Source organism: Perna viridis, chromosome 1 (genome assembly GCF_037379345.1).
Source record: "Perna viridis isolate PV_CMFRI_1.1 ecotype Kerala chromosome 1, ASM3737934v1, whole genome shotgun sequence".
Classification (NCBI taxonomy): domain Eukaryota; kingdom Metazoa; phylum Mollusca; class Bivalvia; order Mytilida; family Mytilidae; genus Perna; species Perna viridis.
The window spans coordinates 70,818,469-70,838,568 of NC_142445.1; the positions used below are offsets into that span (position 1 = coordinate 70,818,469).

At 33.0% G+C, this 20,100-nt stretch overlaps 1 protein-coding gene across 3 annotated transcripts in view; it reads right to left on the bottom strand.

The window, feature by feature from the left end:
- Positions 1–8,259: 8,259 nt before the first annotated feature.
- LOC148630225 (interleukin-6 receptor subunit beta-like) overlaps positions 8,260–20,100 on the bottom strand; it is a 45,479-nt gene continuing 33,638 nt past the window's right edge. For 2 of the 3 annotated variants that reach the window (XM_088563610.1, XM_088563625.1), the window contains 10 exons: positions 16,575–16,734; positions 16,276–16,343; positions 15,210–15,432; positions 14,317–14,453; positions 13,590–13,749; positions 12,423–12,581; positions 11,433–11,585; positions 10,309–10,396; positions 9,396–9,453; positions 8,260–8,872 (listed from right to left, as the gene is read on the bottom strand). In XM_088563610.1, coding sequence (XP_088419736.1) covers positions 8,852–8,872; positions 9,396–9,453; positions 10,309–10,396; positions 11,433–11,585; positions 12,423–12,581; positions 13,590–13,749; positions 14,317–14,453; positions 15,210–15,432; positions 16,276–16,343; positions 16,575–16,734 — 1,227 coding nt within the window. In that variant the 3' untranslated portion in view covers positions 8,260–8,851. The remainder of the gene's footprint in view (positions 8,873–9,395; positions 9,454–10,308; positions 10,397–11,432; positions 11,586–12,422; positions 12,582–13,589; positions 13,750–14,316; positions 14,454–15,209; positions 15,433–16,275; positions 16,344–16,574; positions 16,735–20,100) is intronic. The other variant, XM_088563616.1, reaches the window with a different exon arrangement.

The following is a 20,100-nucleotide window of genomic DNA, read 5'->3' on the forward strand; positions in this document are numbered from 1 at the left end:
GTGGTCACGTGACCGTGCTACGTCATTGGTTCACAATTCATAGATCGAATGGTTGAAATGCATGGGACTTCTGCACTTTTTTTTATATGATTTCTACGACTGAGAGTGAAACTATTGAAAGTTTTGGTTTACCAGCGAATATACACTTACAGTTGTATTAAAATGATAAATAATGAAATATTTAACTATTACATGTATGAAGACTAGAATCCACAGAGAGACGACACCACTTCTTTTCGAAGATTACATAGAAATATTTCATTATGTTCGTCATGTTCGATAGAACTTTATACATAAAGTAAATAAAATTCACATTCAAAGGTTTAACACTAATTCTCCCTAAGAATCAAACTTGGTGGGACATGCATATAACAGATTTTGACGATATTTTGTGAGCATGCTACATATGTCATTTGTAATTTAAAAATATGCAGTAATCTAATGTAAGTGTTATTGTTGCTATGGAAACAGTGTTTTATTTTGGGAAATTTCACTTGACTGGCTTTTTAGAGGTATTGGGTAGTAAGAGTAATCAAGGGAACCAAGGTTATAGCGGTAATCAAAAGAATATAATCCAGGGACAAAGACCAGACATGGAAAACAGACACACACAACAAAGAACATAAAGTAACTAAAATCATACATACAAAGTAACAAAAGTAAATAAGCAACTCGGACTCCACTAAAAACTGGGAGCATGAACCAGGTGCACCGGTAGGGTAAGCGTCCTCTGCTTTTCTAGAAACACCCGCCGAGTTGCTCATAAAAAGTCAAGTCCAGGGTAGACAAACGAGGAAAGGTAAACTATGACCCGTTGAATAAATCAGTTTTCATGATGCTGATGGATACATCATAACGATCCACGAGTTCATGATGACGAGCATAAAACTTCTGTAGTGATGACTTCAATCTTGTAGCAACATTACCCTGTTCCAGAAGCCTATTTGTTAGGGTTCTAGCGCGATACAAAAAGTCTGCGTAGTTTCGGCAAGCTCTGGCATAACGTATGAGTTGTGATATGAACACTCCATACGCAGGAGCCGAAGGGATGTTGCCACAGACGAAAGGAAAGTTGACAATTTTGAATGAAAAGTCATCACGTTTGTCGTAATGTTTTGGTCAATAGTTTTCCTTTACCATCGATTTCTAAGTGTAGGTCAAGATATGAGGCTGACTTCACAGTGTCTGTAGTATCCTTTATCTCAAGCTCTTTTGGGTGGATGCGATGTATCAAATCCCGGAAATTAGGATTGTTTAAAGATAGTGCGTCATCTATATAGCGGAAACTGCGATTGAAGGATCTAGCCAAATGATATTCTTTCTTTCTGATCAAATCAGCCATAAAGTCAGCCTCATAAGAGTGAAGAAATGTCAGCTAGTAAAGGAGCACAATTTGTTCCCATTGGAATGCCGACCGTTTGTTGAAAAACATGTCCACCACACTGGACAAATATGTTGTCGATTAAAAATTCCAGCATTTTGTAAACATCTTCCTCTGTATATTTGGAAGATGATTTGGAATTATTTCTTACAAAGTATGAGGAATCTCTACCAAGAACTATATATTTGTATCTAGGTGTACCATCTTTTTTGGAAAAACAACGATGTATAATGTTTTTAAGTCGGGATTTTAACTGAGTATGGGGAATAGAAGTATACAGTGTTGAAAAATCATAGGTTTTAATGCTATTATATACAGATAATAGTCTTGAACTGATTGTCTCCAAAAGATCTTCCGAATTTTTCAGGATCCACATTGAATTAATACCACTACGGGAGTAACAAGTGTTGTGGTAGGACTGCAGACCGACCCTCTTTGACAGTTGTGAGTATAGAAGTTAAAAGTTTTGAAAGAGGTTTGGTGGTACATTTTGCAGATCCAGCTATGAAACGTTGTTTGTATGGAAGTTAAGGAATACAGTACATAGACGGTAAATCACAATTATCGTCCTTGGTAGAGAGACCAATAGAGGATAGCACAGATTTATGGTTTTCCACAATCTCTTCTTTGGAGAGAGTGGTAGCAGTATAGGTCTTATCACTGCTATTGTTTTCCACGTCTACCTCTGATAATAAACATTTGATATAAAACGTTTTGCAGACAAAAACAATGTTGTTTTGGGCTTTGTCTGCTGGTACGACAACATATTTGTCATGTATAGTAGACAATGTTTTTGCTACATCGAGGTCTTTGAAAGCTGATGTAGTCTTGGCACTCATTGACCTACTTAAAACTTTCATTCGTTTCAAAATTATTACCTCATGGCCTTTAACCACTCTGACAGAGAATCAATGTCTTCTTGTTTTCGTTTTATCCATTTTCTTGCATAGTCCTCGACGGCATCCATAAGAACTTTAAAGTTATAAATCCAATTTATGGAGCGTGGTTCACCTTGGACCTTTAGAAAAGATATTACGTAGAGATTCGTTTTCGATAATGGTTAAATCTCCCGTAACGACGTAACCAGAAGTACCATATTTGAATGGAGAGCTTTTGCAAGAAAAGTCAGGTGGTTTAGCCTTGAAGTCCTGTGATTAATTGATAAGAAAAAGACTTCATGTTCAGAAATCCATACTCATTTCATAGAAGTGACCCTATGTAACATTTTCTTACCAAACATAGATATTTTGTTTAATAGCCCATTAAAGGAGGGGGTCAACTAGGTCAACTAGGTCAACTTTTGAGCCATTCTTGGTGTATTTCACACTCATATTACACAAAATGCACCAAAACTTATTTCTTGAAGAGTAGATACTGTAAATTTTGTGAAGAATATCTACGGTCATCGTACCATTAGAATAATGCTTTTAAAAGCCTTATTTTCCAAGCTCCGCAATGGTATGCAACTTTAAGGTGTCAGTTGTCCTGGGAATGAAATCACAGTGAAACATTGAAAGTTACTTGTTTAAAATGTAAAGTAATGGAAACGTTAGAAGTGGTTAGTGAGACCTGGTTTCAAATTAAATCTTTGTAAGTGCAACTACTCCTAAACCACTCAAGCGATTTTTATGAAACTTTATAGTAAGGTTGGACATCATATGTAGATATGCATGCAGGAATATAGTGAGCGTAGGAGATTTCCAAAGGGAGATAGTTGAACTAACGGGTTATAAATTTAACTCCATTTGCGTGGGGCATCCCCTTCAAATTGTCTTACTATATATATTTTTTTAAGTAACAAAAATGTAATAAAACTCCAAGAATCATACAATATATTTTGGTATGGAGGCAGAAGGATTTAATTTTTTACTATGTTGGGTGCACGTGGAGACATAGTGACTCCACTAATATATTAACCACTGTCAACAATGGAGAAATTAAAACTTGTGTTGACACCAGTGTACATTTACAATGTACATGCATATCTATTTTTTTCATTAAATCATGTTTATGTTTTCTTGGGCATTATGACATTACTGACAATAGTATTGAAACATACAAAAATATTGAATATTCATATTGATATTACAGTTTAATTAGTTACTTTACATATATTGGCTACATATGAACTGAAATTTATGAAAGAGTTAACTAATATGGTCTTGAGTAGCATATCACTTTTGTTAATCACTAAGACCATAAGACCAATTTCAAATCAATCAATCATGAGGTCTTGAAACAACAATGACTTTAAAAAAACTTGCTTTATCAGCATTGTGAGGTACATCAGCAATATATGTTTACACTAACCGATATAATGAATAATAATTCTATCTGGGACTACACATATTCGTGTACATGTATCTCAGAGCTTTGACAAATTACATGTATTAACTACTGTTTTTCGGGAACAGGAGATGCCAAAGACTCATTAGTCAAAATTTGACCAAATATTGCTCTTGTTTGAAAAAAAACTCTAGAAGGACCCGCACTAAAGCAAGATTAATTATATGTGACCTACATGTTACAGAATTGTATAAAGTATGCACCAGGATCAAATTAAATAATAAACAGGGAATACCATGGGCACATTATCAGCTTCTCTTCCTCACAAATACATGGTACAATGTAAACACAACTTACACTGAAATATCGTAATTTTTTTCTAAAAATTTTTTGAAATTTAAGCATAGAAGTGACCCTATGTAATATTTTGTATGTATGTATGTATGTATTTGAAACATTCCGTTTTAATGAGATATTAATCATCCTTTCATTTTTAAGGGTATACGTAGCCATTTAAGTCTACTCAACAGCCACAAATAGAGGGACAGGTACTTTTATTAGAAGTCAAGAATCAGTTGTATCAGAGGAGAACTGGAAAGCCTGAACTCATTTCTAGTAAAATCTTTTATAGCCACAGTAAATGTAAAATCTAATTCTCGTCGAGATTCATCTAAAAGAACTCAGAAAAGATGTGCTACAAAATCCTTGCAATGCATGACTGCTGTGTGTGAAGCCATTTGTTCAGAAGAGGTAACATGTAAGAACAATTCAAATCCATCATTTCAATGGAGTTACCTCTCTAATCGATTGACAAAACAGCTCTTGTTTTGAAAGATGCAAACAATAAAGCAAAACAATGGACTTGAACTTCGGAAATTGTCAATCTTATAAAATATTTATACACTAGATCTAGAGGAAGTGATTCGTCTTTTGAGAAGCAGGATCTTCGGCATTACGTTTGACCTGTATGCAAGTGATTAACAAGTCATCATTTCTAATGTGTTATTATTTCATAGAAAAGGAATCTACCTCGAGTTTGATACATGTCACAAATCTTATTTTGATATAGTTGGAAAAAAGTTTTTCAAGGTCTCACCTTAACATTTGACCTTGACCGTTGACCTTGAATTGTGCAATTCATATCAAGCATGATCTAGATACATTAGACCTGATTAGTATACACATAGATACCATTAAAAATTCAATACCTATTCATAAAGCTTATTATTTAGGGGAAAAATGTCATTTTATCAATATCTGAAACCTTGACTATGACCATGACATTTGACATTTAAACTTGAACTTTTAAACTTCTCATTGACAGTTTTTCTCTTGATAACTTTTTATTTAAGAACCCCTTTAACATTAAAATGTGGAAATCATTGACAAAAGTCATCCTTATTCATGACCAATTTCTGAAAAAATAATGGTCTCTTAAGGATTTCCTAAGGGTTCGGTAAGAAAAGAAAAGACTTTTTACCCCATTGAATTCTTATTGATTTTGGTTAGGGCTATATGAAAATGTAAAAAAGAGGGTTACATTACCGTCATGGTATAAATATGAAATGTCAAAATTTATTTCTTTATATCAGTTTGTAATGATAAAATATTGCTTTAATCATGTTTGTATTGTGACTATTATATCATTAATGTATAATTCATAACAAATGATAGAAAATGGCAAAAAATAGTGTCTCTTTTCCTGCATTTGGCCCAAAATCACCAATGTTTGTAACCATGGGAACCGTCATGATTTTTTTCACATATGTAGTCTTGTACATGATGGTAATTGTTTATGTCTACAACAATCATCCAATTCTGAGACTATGCATGTCTGACCCCCTGTGTAAAAGTTACAGAGAACTGGTCGTAAACTGTTCCAATCTCGAACTTCAATGAAAATATTGATTTCACCCTTTTTTAAGGAATGTTACTCCTAAAAAGTGTACCAATACCGCGCTAGTACAGCTATAGGATAATACGAACATGTTTGTTTTTTATTGGTTTGTGATAATTTTTTTTGAGAACCCATAAGGGTTTCGTGCTGAAACTTCCTCGTGTTCTAAATCTTTTTTGCTAAAATTAAATATTTTAGCTGACCTATAAAAATAATGCTCTAAAAGCTCTAGAACCTCAATCTCACCTAGGATCACCTATTATAAATTGTGTATTGTGTGTCAAATTCTCTGTGTAAATTGTTTTATATCAAAATTAGTAAAACAAAAGAAATGGAATTATATTTCATACACCTGCGTAGACACCTGTGCCACGAATCGCCGAACCATGTAAAAATAAAAGAAGCCTCCCACGCTTTCTCTTGGTCATAATGCAGTCTTCCGGGCTCGTTAATTGATATAACCCAGCGGCAAAGAAAGAACGATACACAGAGTGTCACTGTTTTAGTTGTACCCTCCAGAATTAGAGATGCAGTGACCGATATTTGGATAGATATTAGCATATGATGGGACCCATTAACTAGCTGATAAACAGGGACATGAACCATATGTGGTACTGAGACAGCCTAATCCTACCATTCCAGTTAATTAAGTCAGAAAAGAAGTTGGACAAGGAAAGATCAAAACTATGCACCGAAATATTCTGCGTCCGGTGGGGTATATCGTGGACCAGCCAGTTTTTATTCCTAAAAAGGCTATAATACGACAATTGCCTGCAATTTTTTGCCAAGATCTACCCGAAAAGACAGATGAAATGGAATTAGGTATAGGTACAAGAGTTCAGATGAATCAGAAGCTGAAGTCCTAGTAGTACACCAGAAGGAAAAAGTCAAGAGCAACATATCAATTACTGATGAAGTACTTGATCCAGAACCTGAAGCTAAAACTGAGTATTCTGAGTATTCATTAATTGAGGAAGAGAATTGGAATGCCCATCTGTCAGATGCCACTTTACCAAGTGACAAAGACAAGCCTGCAATGCATAAAAGAGATAAAGTTGAAGTTTCTGATGATGAAGAACAGACTGAAACACATGTTAGATAATTAGTGCATAGATCAACCAGGGAACGTAGACCACCATCTTGGTTCAGGTTACTATATCAATCTCAGTTTGTAAGATAGGTAGCAGTGAGTTGGAGAGAAAGGTAAATTGCATTATTTCTTTGAATGACACTCCCTTATTGCAGGCAGCTAAAACCATACTTAATATAATTTCAGATTCACTGTCCTGTTGGATGCCAGGACGGCATTTTCCAACAGGGGGTTAATGTAGCACGGTGTGTTTTCATATTATATGTATATGATTATTATGTCTATAATTGATGTGCTGTATGATACTTATAAACTTGATTTACGGATTTGTTTTCTATTCTTCAGATGTTTATATAGCAGTATTTAGTATTTCAGAACGTTGCTTTGCCTTTAAAAAGTAAGTTTTGATTTTTTTGTAAAACTATTACATCCAGGCTCAATAAAGTATGACAGATCAAAACATACTAAAGACCATATATAGCAGACGACGGAAAATATAATGAATATACAATCTCTGGCAATCAATACACAATAATGGAACAAGTATAAAATAGTAAAAATACACTCTATCACATTTGTTTTACTTTTTTTATAGTATGAAAATATCAATGACTCTAGGTCAGTCATGACACTAACCTCATGTAGTTAGGTTTTGGAGGGAATTTCTATTGTGTTGGTTATTGAGTTCATTTTAGTCGGTAGCCATATTCCTTTATAGTACTCAGAAGGTTGGGTTCATCGGAGTTGTCGACTTGAAGTTTCCAGAGGTCAGTTATTCTTATATTAACCTTTACTTACTAATATTCTAGATTTTGATTTTGGAAGATTGAGATTTCCAGTGTGAATGTGTAAAATTATAGTAAACTCATAATCAAAAAAATGTAATCCAGGGACAAAGACCAGAAATGGAAAACAGATATACACAACAAAGAACACAAAGACACAAAGGAAAATGAGAAAATCGGACTCCACTAAAAACTGGGAGCATGAACCAGGTGCACCGGTAGGGTAAGCGTCCTCTGCTTTTCTAGAAACACCCGAGTTGCTCATAAAAATTCAAGTCCGGAGTAGAAGAAAGAGGAAAGGAAAACGATGACACGTTGAACAAATCAGTTTTCATGGCGCAGATGGGTACACCGTAACGATCCACGAGTTCATGATGACAACCATAAAACGTCTGTAGTGATGACTTCAATCTTGTAGCAACAAAACCCTGTTCACCTGGAACATCATATCTTGAATAAATAGAAAGCAATTACGAATCATATTCATTCAACGTCCTGTCAGTACTAGGGTTTCAGAAAACACACTTTTACCCTCAACTCATTGAGTTATCTTCCCTTGAAATGCTCATTTCCGTGTAATTTAACGTTTAACGTTTCATTGTGTAGTTAAGTCCACGTAAAATTCAAACACTGCCAATCGTAAAGTGATTCATGGAGAAGAAAAGCTCACCAAACAAAAGATGCTTTTTTAATCATTTTAGAAAATCTTCGTTAATCTCCCACCAAAATCAACCAAATGAAACCAAATCAAGTACGATAACTCTTGCAAAGTACCAATTTCATGTACAATTATTTTATTTTTTGTCTAAAACGCGCAACAAACAAATGAAAATATTTTTATGTATTACGTAAAGTATAAGATAAGCAAGCTTTTCTCTTTTTAAATCGTTTGTCTGAATAAAAAATACTTTTTACAATATAAAATAAACATTAAATAGTAGTGAGTGGGAAAATAAAAGTAAAGAGTCTTGATTCTTGATTCCAAGAACCACTTCAATTCCTTTCACTTATTATTCCCACTTACAAAACCGATGTAAAAAATTCAATATACAGAAGTATTTTAATATACTTACTTCGACCTCGAAATGAAATTTAATGTGAACTAACGTTAATTATTCAAGCATAACTAGACATGTCAGAGCTGTCATGGTCGTCAATTGTCTGTGTTCTTTCATTGTTTCCAATAATTAGTATTGGTTGCTAGGTCCACTAATTTTTGTTCATAACTGTGTCGACTTTTCTTCCTACCATTGAGAGTTTTTAAGTAAAGAACAGGCACATTTTTGCTTCGAGAGAAAGTGTGTGTTAGCAGTATCGCCATGAACTTGTTCTGATGAACAATTATTTATCCGTAATGAATCTGAATAACTGAGCTCATCAGAACTTCTACTCAATGGAAGACCACTGTCATATCAGACTTCATGGTGTATCTTCTATTAGAATGAATATTAACATCATATGATTAAAGCAGCATTATTTGCAATGGAACAAACAAATCAGATATGACTGTCAATAGAATAAAAGACATGCATTTTCTTCCTTCATCAAAATTTATTCCATGTGGTTTGTTATATTATTCCTAGAATTTTTTCAGATGTTTTGACCAAAGACGCGTAGAAAAAGTATTTTCTGCTTAAAAATCTTAATTCAAAAAAATATTTGAAAATAGAATCTGTTGAAAATATTATATGATCCTGGTAGTATTGACTCTCCTTATCTAGTTGTCTTATGATTTTTGAAATATAATTAAACTGGTCCTGGGCAATAACTTACATGAATTTTGAAATATAATTAAACTGGTCCTGGGCAATAACTTACATAAATTTTGAAATATAATTAAACTGGTCCTGGGCAAAAACTTACATGAATTTTGAAATATAATTAAACTGGTCCTGGGCAATAACTTACAACATGAATTTTGAAATATAATTAAACTGGTCCTGGGCAATAACTTACATGAATTTTTGGCAGATCTATTTGAATGTCTATTCCATTCCACCGTTTGTGCAGTGTACTGAATAAATGATAAATTATTATTTGCATGAATATGACATACAGCCATTATTTATTGATTTATAAATCTTATCATATTTACTTGCATAATAATGAGGTCAGTTTTTAAGAGTTTTCTGCCCACGACTATTATTTTTGTAAACCAATCAGCTGTGATAACGATGTATTCTTCCGATGGATATTGCTGAGTAATGTCATATTTCCAAAATGTTAAAAAATAATATGTGCCACATATGATAATCTTATTATGTTCGATTCATATGATATTTATATGACAATTCATTATGTATCCATCTGCACCATGAAAACTGATTTATTCAACGGGTCATAGTTTTCCTTTCCTCGTTTCTCTACCCCGGACTTGACTTTTTATGAGCAACTCAGCAGGAGTTTCTAGAAAAGCAGAGGACGCTTACCCTACCGGTGCACCTGGTCCATGCTCCCAGGTTTTAGTGGAGCCCGAGTTGCTCATTTGCTTTTGTTACTTTGTATGTATGATTTTAGTTACTTTATGTTCTTTGTTGTGTATGTCTGTTTTCCATGTCTGGTCTTTGTCCCTGGATTACATTACCGCTATAACCTTTGTTCCCTTGATTACTCTTTGATTACCGCTATAACCTTGATTCCCTTGATTACTCTTACATATGATAGTCAAATGATTATCTTAAGATTCTCATATATTAATTCTGACTTGGACACATATAAATATCGTATGAAAATAACGCGAAAATAAATGTAAACTAAAACATTATTTTAAAACATGATCGATCTATATGGTAACCATATGATGCAAACCATATGATTTTCAATTGTAGCAATTTTAGCAATGTAGAAATATAATATTAGATATACTTACTACCCTACAGGAATGATTAAAACAGCCGTAAAACAGCTTGCCACTAGGATGAGTACAGTTATGAACAAGGTTGAACTGATATTGTAACCTGAAACATTTCTATGTTTAGTGGAGTCCGAGTTGCTCATTTGCTTTTGTTACTTTGTATGTATGATTTTAGTTACTTTATGTTCTTTGTTGTGTATGTCTGTTTTCCAAGTCTGGCCTTTGTCCCTGGATTACATTCTTTTCATACAGCTATAATCTTGGTTCCCTTGATTACTCTTTCAATACGATAATTAGCTGCTTCTTACATCATGTAATTTACTGATGTGTTAATTGTTACGTGATTGGTGTATATATTTCGCTGAAGTCGTTATTATTTAATTTCTGTCGTGTGTCTTAACAAATATTTAAATTACATGTTGTTGAACATACACATTACTGTAGTTTTATGATATGTATTCATCATTGTCTAAACATTTGTGTTTCTGGACAAGTTCTTAGAATTTTCCATTTCATGTTGTAAACGTAACCATACAGCATCTTTTAGCTTATTAGAAATTCAGTTCCTCAATTTTCAAAATCAAAATACAAGCAGTGCTTTCAAATTAAAACAATTAGCTCAAGAGCTATATAGCAACCATCATAAACAAATGGACCAAGCGTCCATTATCAGACCATAAACAACTGGACCAAGTGTCCATTATCAGACCTTTGAATATGTCATTTTGACCATTTTGTTTCAATATCGGACATTAGCAACACGACACGTCAGAAAATCAGAAAAAAATTGCAATCCAGAATTGCTTAAGAAAAAGGCTACTGTTATACAACTGCTTCAAATATTTTAGTATTCAGCTGGAGTATATTCGTTATGTGTCCTCTTCCGTTTTTGATATGTTGATTATTGTTTTATAATGTAGTTTAGCCTAGACTTTTTAGATTCGGATATCATATCGGTTTACCATTACGTATTTATCCTTAAATTTTAATTTCATACATGTTATTTTTTGCAATGATATTTGGTTTAAAAATAAATAGGGATGAGTAAATATTTTTTTTCTGTTCCGAAACTAAATTGAAAACTAAGTTTAAGTTCAATTTGATAGTTATGCGTTAAATGACCCCTGTTTCCATCATACTTTGTAATGTACTTGATACAAGTGGTCGACTGATACTCTTTCCACCTCTTGTTGTCACAGATAAGCATACTATGTAGTCTGTAGACTCCTTTAGGTTAAGTATCATAATTTCTATTTTTTCTGATGTTGCACTGATTGATATGTTTCCAAAACCTGTAACAAAAAAATAATCATCTTTTTTAAGCTTACAGAAAAAAGCGAGTACTCTTTCGAGGTAGATACAGCTTGTTGGCTTTTGTCCTATTTGCTAAAGTATGTATTCTGTATCGATCTCAAGAGTTAAATCCGACGTGAACAGATTTTTATAATTCGTTTTAATGTTGTATTTTCCCACCACTGTCCCAGGTTATGGGGCAGGTTGAGCGCTCACAAACATGTTTAACCCCGCCATATACTTATGAGCCTGTCCCTAGCCAGAAACCTGTAGTCCAGTAGTTGTCGTTGTATTGTTTTTATTTTTATTTTGCATTGTTAAGCATTGTTATACGTTTTACGATTTTTCTGAAGATTTGAACGATTTTCGTGTTTAATGATTAGTTTCGTTCGTTATAATTAGTTATTATTGGGCATTTTACGGCTTGCTTTATGTTATGGGTTTTGCCCATCTTTTTAGACTGTGTGGTGAAGTTTATTTGTTCGTTGCTTGGCATTTTCAAGTTGACTGTCTCATTGGCAATCATATCACATCTCCTATTTCATATTATAACAACTTGAATAACGATGCTTTCTGAGATTTACTAGCTTTGCAATCTCCGGCCGGCAGTAATATTGTTATCTTCTTGCTTTTGAAATGAAACATACTTTAATAGTTTGAGATTAAATATATTGTAAGTGCAATAGATGGGTCAGTCAAATTCAAAATTTGAAAAGTGCAGATAAAATGAGAGATATCTTTGAATGAAAATGTTAAATACACCTCTATTTGTATTCTTAGCTTTCTGAATGTCTAGATTTAAGTGCGTGCAATTAGAAAACTGTTGTGATGCAGACCTTCCTCGCATGTTGTAAAATTAGCCCCAGTTTTCTCAGTATAAAGTACGGTATACTTCAGTGGCCGACTTAGATATTTCTGACTACAGAACTCTCCAGGTATTATGAGTAGGGATGTGGCCTTCGGAATAACGTTGAAATCAGCCACTCCTCTTGCTGCTATAAATTTTAAATCCAAAGTTAAAATAGTTCAATTTGTTCTTGGAAGAATGTACATAATGTTTTTGTTTTGTTTGTTTGTTTGTTTTTTATTTGAAAAGTTATTCTATAGGCATTTAGCAATATCAAAATTAAAAACAAGGGGAAATCCAACGACTATGCTGGAAACCCCAAAAGACAATAACCAAAGAACCATTCTTTTAACATAAGAAAGATCATGATTTTTTCTTATAAAATAACAAACTGTGTTAAATGTAAAAAGAAAGCAAATGATAAAATTGCCAAACTGATAAATTCTAGGCAATTGTCAAAAGGAATATCCAAATTGCAATATTAATTTAAAAACCAGAATGTTGGAAACCACCAGAACCTACATGTTAGGTATTTCAAATAGAAATGGTGGGTTAAACCACTTATAGCGCGCTTCACCTCCTGCTTCTATTACGGTTGATCATTTCCGGTATGTTTCAATACGAACGAGTAGCATACGACTGCTGTCAATATCGGTAAAAACAGTAGTCAAAACAGTGCAGGAGATATAAACAATAGATAAGAAAAACTAAAAGAAATAAATACAATCAAAAAATTTAGAAATCAGCTTTCAAATAATCTTGACCTTTTTCATCACGTTCAAGATGAATAACAAACTACAGGAAATTGATTCGTTGACATCATGAAAATCCATCATTTACATTAAGATTAGAACGTTTCTTAAGAGATCTGAATATCAGAAATAATGCTTTTTAAGGCAGTGTATGAGGATTGATGACTGCGTAATTATTTATCTTTTGACATAATATGTTATACTAATCAAATATATTAAATTTGTGTTTTATAAAAAAAAAAAACAGTAAAAAAAAGTAGTTTGGAAATAAAAACACGCATGACAATAGAAATAGACCACTATGAAAGTTCATTATCGACATTTTATGTCTATTTTCAAAAGATTTAGATCATCGTTTAACTAATAAATATGAAGAAACGGATGTCAAGTGATTCTTTGACTACCTTGATTCACAGAAGGAAACTGACACTGAGTGAAGACCATTTCAGTGATATATCCATCACTATACACATAATATACTGCGAATATCCAATTTTCCTCTCCCACTGTCTGTATTGTTTTGTCTGTGATATCTGGAGACACCTCAATCTTGTTTAAATCACTCTAAAATGAAATCATCAAAACATGTACTGTGAATTTAATGGAACAACATGTTTTGAAAAGAAAATAGAATTTTGCATCAATGTAAACAAATGCTTGGCTACTTAGCAAAGATAAGTATATAGAAAATGAAAATAAATGAATGTTACATATCAATCACCTTAACCTCACATATTAACATATTTCTGTATATTTTGAATAGATTTTCTTTCAAACATCTTTACCATGCTCCATGTTTTAGTTGAGTCCAGGTTGCTCATTTACTATTGTTTCTTTGTACGTGTTATTTTGGTTATTTTATGTTCTTCGCTGTGTGTTCCTGTTTTCTGTTGTCTAGTCTTTTTCCTTGGAATATATTCTTTTGATTTTCTCACCAACCGTGGTTCCCATGAACTTACAATGTATATGATTGAATTTATTTTGTATTTTATGAGTTTTTATCATCATACTACTGTAAATGTAGTTTGTCAAAACGATATAAACTTGTTTCATCAAAATGAAGAAGAATTACAACACTTTTTTTAGCATGCTACAGTGCTGAGCTCAGACGTGATTAAAGTGTTTATTTACCTCACAATGATAGTCTTTACCGACGCACCATATAACGATGGTTTTATTAAGATTTCTATTGTCCCCCACTGTACCCCAAGATACATGAAACTTATTAATCGATCCTTCAACAATCACATGGTCTGGAATAGCTCTAGCTTTAAAATGAAATAAACAATAGATTAATACATCGAAAAACATATAAACAAAACAGAATACCATTTCAGAGATGTCATACTCCATAACCATGAACCAGAGACGATCAGACAACAAAAACTGAAGATAAGCTAAACAAAATAAAAACATAAAAAATCTAAGATAAAACTAAGTCATGTAGAATTACTTGCCGTTTTCTCTAATTGTGTCTATTATCAAATATGATACTCTTAAAAGCTTGTCTTTTTCTTCAATAAATGGTGAAATATAAAAAACAAAATGTGTAATGGTTAACTATTAAGGAATATTACAATGATTACAGTTAATGTCACTCAAACTTTTTTTGTATCTTCGTTGACCAACTATAATGAATGTGAAGAGCAAATGATTATACACATTGCCTTTTAATTTTTGTTTTCTTGAATCTAAAACCAGTCCCATTATATATTAAGTAGGTGATGGTGGAATAGCAAACACACCTCTTTGTTTGTAAAATAGTATACCATTGATACAAAGAAGGTCACATCCCTGACACAAAAAAAAACCAAAAATTACAATAGACGAACAAGAAAAATACAAATTGAAAACTTCCAAAATACTGATAATCTTTTCAAACGAAGCCACATTTAGAACAAACGTGTTCCGTTAAGACATGTTCTAAAAGCGGTCAAATTAAATGAAGGTGGCATATGAAGAGTCTGGTTTGAACGGATTTTCAATTCAGTGGTCGATTTACATTTTATTATTTTTATGAATACCTTTTTGATCACCAGGGATAACAATTTGACTGGAATTTTTGCTAGCGCCGACATCATTCATCGTTTTGATGCTTACAAATTGGTTACAGTTTGAGGAGTTTGTGATATCAGGGATGAAAAAAGTATTCCAGTTTGCAGTACGATTACACACTAAAACACTGCGGCCTTCTATCCATATGTTGTACGATGCGTTTTCCGAGTATTTCTCTATTTCTTGTATAGGCTGAAATACAAATAAGTCAATATAAATACCCCGAGGTGTGTGAACTGAATAAAAACGGGCTTGCATCCTAATGAACGGAAAATCCGGTCGAGTTACTTAATCAAAACGTACCGAAAACTTTAATTGTACTATGTGTGAGTATTATAAAGTTATAGAGGCGGGTTTTCATGTTCTTTCTATTTTAGATTCACGGCCAGTCATATTGGATCGAGCAAAGCTGTAATTTGCCGAGTCAATGCCAAAGTCCAGAGATGTATTCTAGACGAGATTTGTTGGAGAAGATTACACAGTTGCAATATGAATCATAAAAAGACAATCTGTTTCTTTAATTAACCTCATATGTAAAATAACAACTACATTTTTATACACACAATCTGGTGTTGAATACATATTTGGCTGGTGAGTATTTGCCATATTTAGCTGTGGCTACAGGCACGGGAAATGGAATTGTTTTATTTGGTTCCCTTGGTTACTGTTTACAGTTCATGAGATTAAAAAAAAAGAACGAACAATGCTGTAAACTGTTTTTGCAGTGTCAAAAATCCATTTGAGGTATTAGATTGACTCAATAACTTCTATAATTCTTATTCTTTTTTTTTTTTTTTTTTTGTAATGACTGCAATGCATTTTATCAGTGATTTAAGACAGGATTAATACATCAATTGGACATACTTATTATTTAGATATGATAAATGTTTCTTTTTTATGTTTTAATTGGTGTTATTTATGTTCAATTATTAATATGCTATTCAGTCACCATATCTGTTAAGTGTTTTTGAAATATTTTTAAGTTTGCTTAGAAATCCAATATGTATACATGAATTTTCTGTGATGGCATTTTACCTTAATATAAATGGAAATGATTCCTCTGTCTAACGTATATCCATAAATCTTCGGAACTGCTACAGGTACTTTAATAAAACAATGATACTTAATCATATCTCGAAGGTTCAATGCATTGTGGCATGCTACTGTACACCATTAAAATGAAACTCGAAGGTCAAAGTGGAACACATAAGATTAAACAACAAAATTAGTCACGAATGAAAAGTAACCAAGGAGAAGAAAAAACAACACAAATAAATGCAAGCAACTGAACCCATCAATATTTAGATTTAAGTGAGGTGAATGTTTGTACGTACCAGCTGGAAGCGTAAAGCAGTGTTTAGTGCTGGTATCGCTCCAGTATCTCTCGCCTTGTGATGCTTGGATTCTATTTCTGATAAAAAATGTATAACTTGTGTAAGGTATCAAATCTCTGATAGAAACTGTGCTGGTACTGCCAGTCGTATTAAATATGATCTAAAATTAAAGAAATGTATGTCTTACTGTGATGGTGCATATTTACATTGTTCCGATTTTTATTAGTTTTCTTATGCACACAGACAAGGTGGTCAGTATTTGTTCAAATGAAAGAAATAAATAGTACCTATTTGTCTGTTTTTACCCATTTCTATCTTTTTTCAAAATCTAAGTAAAAATATTTGATATGAAATTCAAAGTATGTAACTTATAATGTTTTCTTGTAATCGAATATCTGACAGAAACATTCATACTAAAAAAAAAAAAAAAAGGATTATTTTAAAAAGGTGTCGAAATGCATTCCTTGCATGACTCGCATGATAATACAGTAATCCGTTACACCTTTCATTTCGTGCATTATAAAGCCAGGACATCGTTGCTTCTAGGAGATAATTCGACTGTATTTGTGGATATAAACCACTAAAATCTTTCATAACATATTGTTAGCTAATCATTTGCACGATATGTTTGTTTGTTTGTTGGGGTTTAACGTCCGAGTAGCAATATTTCAGCTATATTCAGACGATGCACGATATGAGTGACGCTGACCAACAGCTGACTGTTCCAATACTTTGTTCAATTTTCGTTTTCGTGCAAACATATACACTCAATACTGTTTGACCCGGTTTACACTCACATGTGGTATTTGTAATACATGACGGACTAAGGGGTTTCTTTACGCCCTTGGTTATCATTTTGGGTCTCTCACGGACGGTGTAAAGCATACAAGCGTTAACACAGTCCACGTGTATAGTCATACCCGTGAATGTGGGTCATGGTGTATTCAGGGAAATTAGTTGTCATGTGACCACGTTCATTCATTAAATTCATTAAATGCATTATCATGTGATTTAATGTCGATTCGTGACCTAGTGATCCAATTTGTGATGTGCACGCTAAAAACTTTCCAGTGCATACAAGACAGATTGGTAAGTCAACTCATTGGAGCATGCAGGTCAATTGATGAAAACTCTCCAAGGCCGAAAAAAATAATGTTATGTTTCCGATCACCATTCTAAAAGTGTAGGGTCGGTAATTAGGGATTTATTTTTATTTCAATTTTTTGAAATAAAATAAGTTATAGTGATACCAAACTCAGAATGCAATGAAAGAGACTATGCAGAGATAAAACATGTAATATACTTAGTCCACGGCCTAATCCATTTTTGGAATTCGGGTCTTGAAATATTTTGTTTTGTTTTGACAGTGGTGGTCAAAACAAAAAATATCTCAAATGCCGAATCCCAAAAAGGATTATCCACGACCAAGAGCACACTCATGACAAGTGTGTTTATAATCGATGCTAAATATAAACAACCAGTATTTCTATTAGTTTTTCCATATTTCACTGGCTATATTTTCTTTTTTTTTTTAAAGACAATCGGCAGATTTTTTAATTATTTTTTTAAATCACAAATAAAAACTTTGGGTAGGGGGTCTGAAGGAGGGTCGGTAGGGTGGCCAGAAACATTTTTATGCCTAAACGGATGGTTTATTTATTACTCCAGCAGTGCTAGAGGTTGTCTGGTAACCTATTTTTTTTACTTTGGTTGGGGTATGGAGAAACAGAATTCCAACCTCGTACATTGTAGGAGAAGTCTATATGTATACAAATAATATGAGGTTTGAGTTTTTGGGTTTTCAAAAGCGATCTTGAAATCCATTTTTTTCAAATTGTTAAATATTTTTTCAATGGAAAAAATGCGCATAAAGCAGTCCAGGAGGTAGGTAGATTATTTACATTGCATTTTATTAAGAACACAAGATGAATATATGGTCCACATTTCTTCACATTTTGCTTGAGGAAAAACTCGGGGTCCAAGGTCAAACAGGACCTTCCTTTTACATATCTTTTAGGAGTTTATGTTCCATACATGTACACGTATATCATGTATATGAACTTTTCGACGTTTTGTTGCAAAACACATGGCATTGAGGAATCTGTTAAGTTGGGGTAGTCCAATTACCTGCCCATTATGTACAAGTATAAGTACAATGTACAAGTAAGTACATACCCGAGGAGTTTTGCTATATATGTATACGTCAGACTGCATGTACTGACAACTCTTAATATGATTTTTACTCGGACGTCACGTTATTGGCTTCGAGTATAAGAATGACAAAAGGGCTTCCGCGGATAACTTCACGGACGGAAATGCTTTCTTTAAATTAATGCGTGACTCTCTTTTAAACTTTAAACATTTCACCAATATCACAAATAAATGATATTTCAAAGATTATAAGTGTTAATTTTCAGCTTAATATTGTCGAACTGGTAAACCGAGACGCAAAACTATTTTTTGCGCTTGGCCGCTTAGTAATTTCAAAGAAGATAGTTAAAAGCCAATACAATTTAATTGGAGTTATCTCTCTTTGGGTGGTGTTGGATTATAACTATGCCCCATGAATGGTATTATAATCAAAATCATTTTATCAAGAAGCGTCACAATCAACATCATCAGCTGCTTTTTTTCAAGTTTAAGGTCTCAAGAACGTAAACAAATGCCATAATCTTATTTTCACGATATTTGTGTACAGCTTTGTTTTGTTTTGCTGCAGGTTGCAAGGGAAATATGGGTTCAACACCAAAACATTCTCAAATCTTAGTCCATGTCATGACCGGCACTCTTGCACATTGCTTAAAAAATAAACATCGGGAACCTATCTTGCAGGTTGCACGCCAAGCGACTTCCGAGTTTCAGTACCTTCGGTGCTTTGATTAATTTAACCATTTTTTGTTTATGACTCGGGCCAATAAAGTAAATTTGTACATGTAAATAAAAATATTATTTTAGTCAATTTCATACTTAAACATTGTACATGTAAATATTACTCTTTTTTTAGATGTCTTTCATAATACTTAGGGTTTTATTACCATTTTTGTTTAATTTCCGATTTATAGAAAACCATCACATTATTACTTTGTGTATATGTTATTGTGTGTAAATAGTTTATTAACTCTACAAGTATGACGGGTCCTTGTAGTCTACATTTGTTAAAACAAGTATGTTTTATACATGTACAAAAGTAGATAAAGGGTTAACTGGGTTTTGAAATAAAACACTTAAGTACATGTATAAAAACGAACAAAATCTTAATTTGACAAACCTGTTGATTATTTTTCATGTTTCTGTAAATGTGTGCATGTATTTATATTACTCAAGATTCTCCCTCAGTATTATTTCTCCATTGGCAGGATTGGAAATGGTAAAATTTGATTTTCAACAACATTAAAGCTTAATAAGTGGAGAAATGGTTTAGGAATTAGAAATGAAGTTGTAATAATCTCCTTCTCTGGGCTCATTTTATTATAAAATTGTACACGTATGTGCATGTAAGTTAAAATACTTTCAAGACAAAACGTAT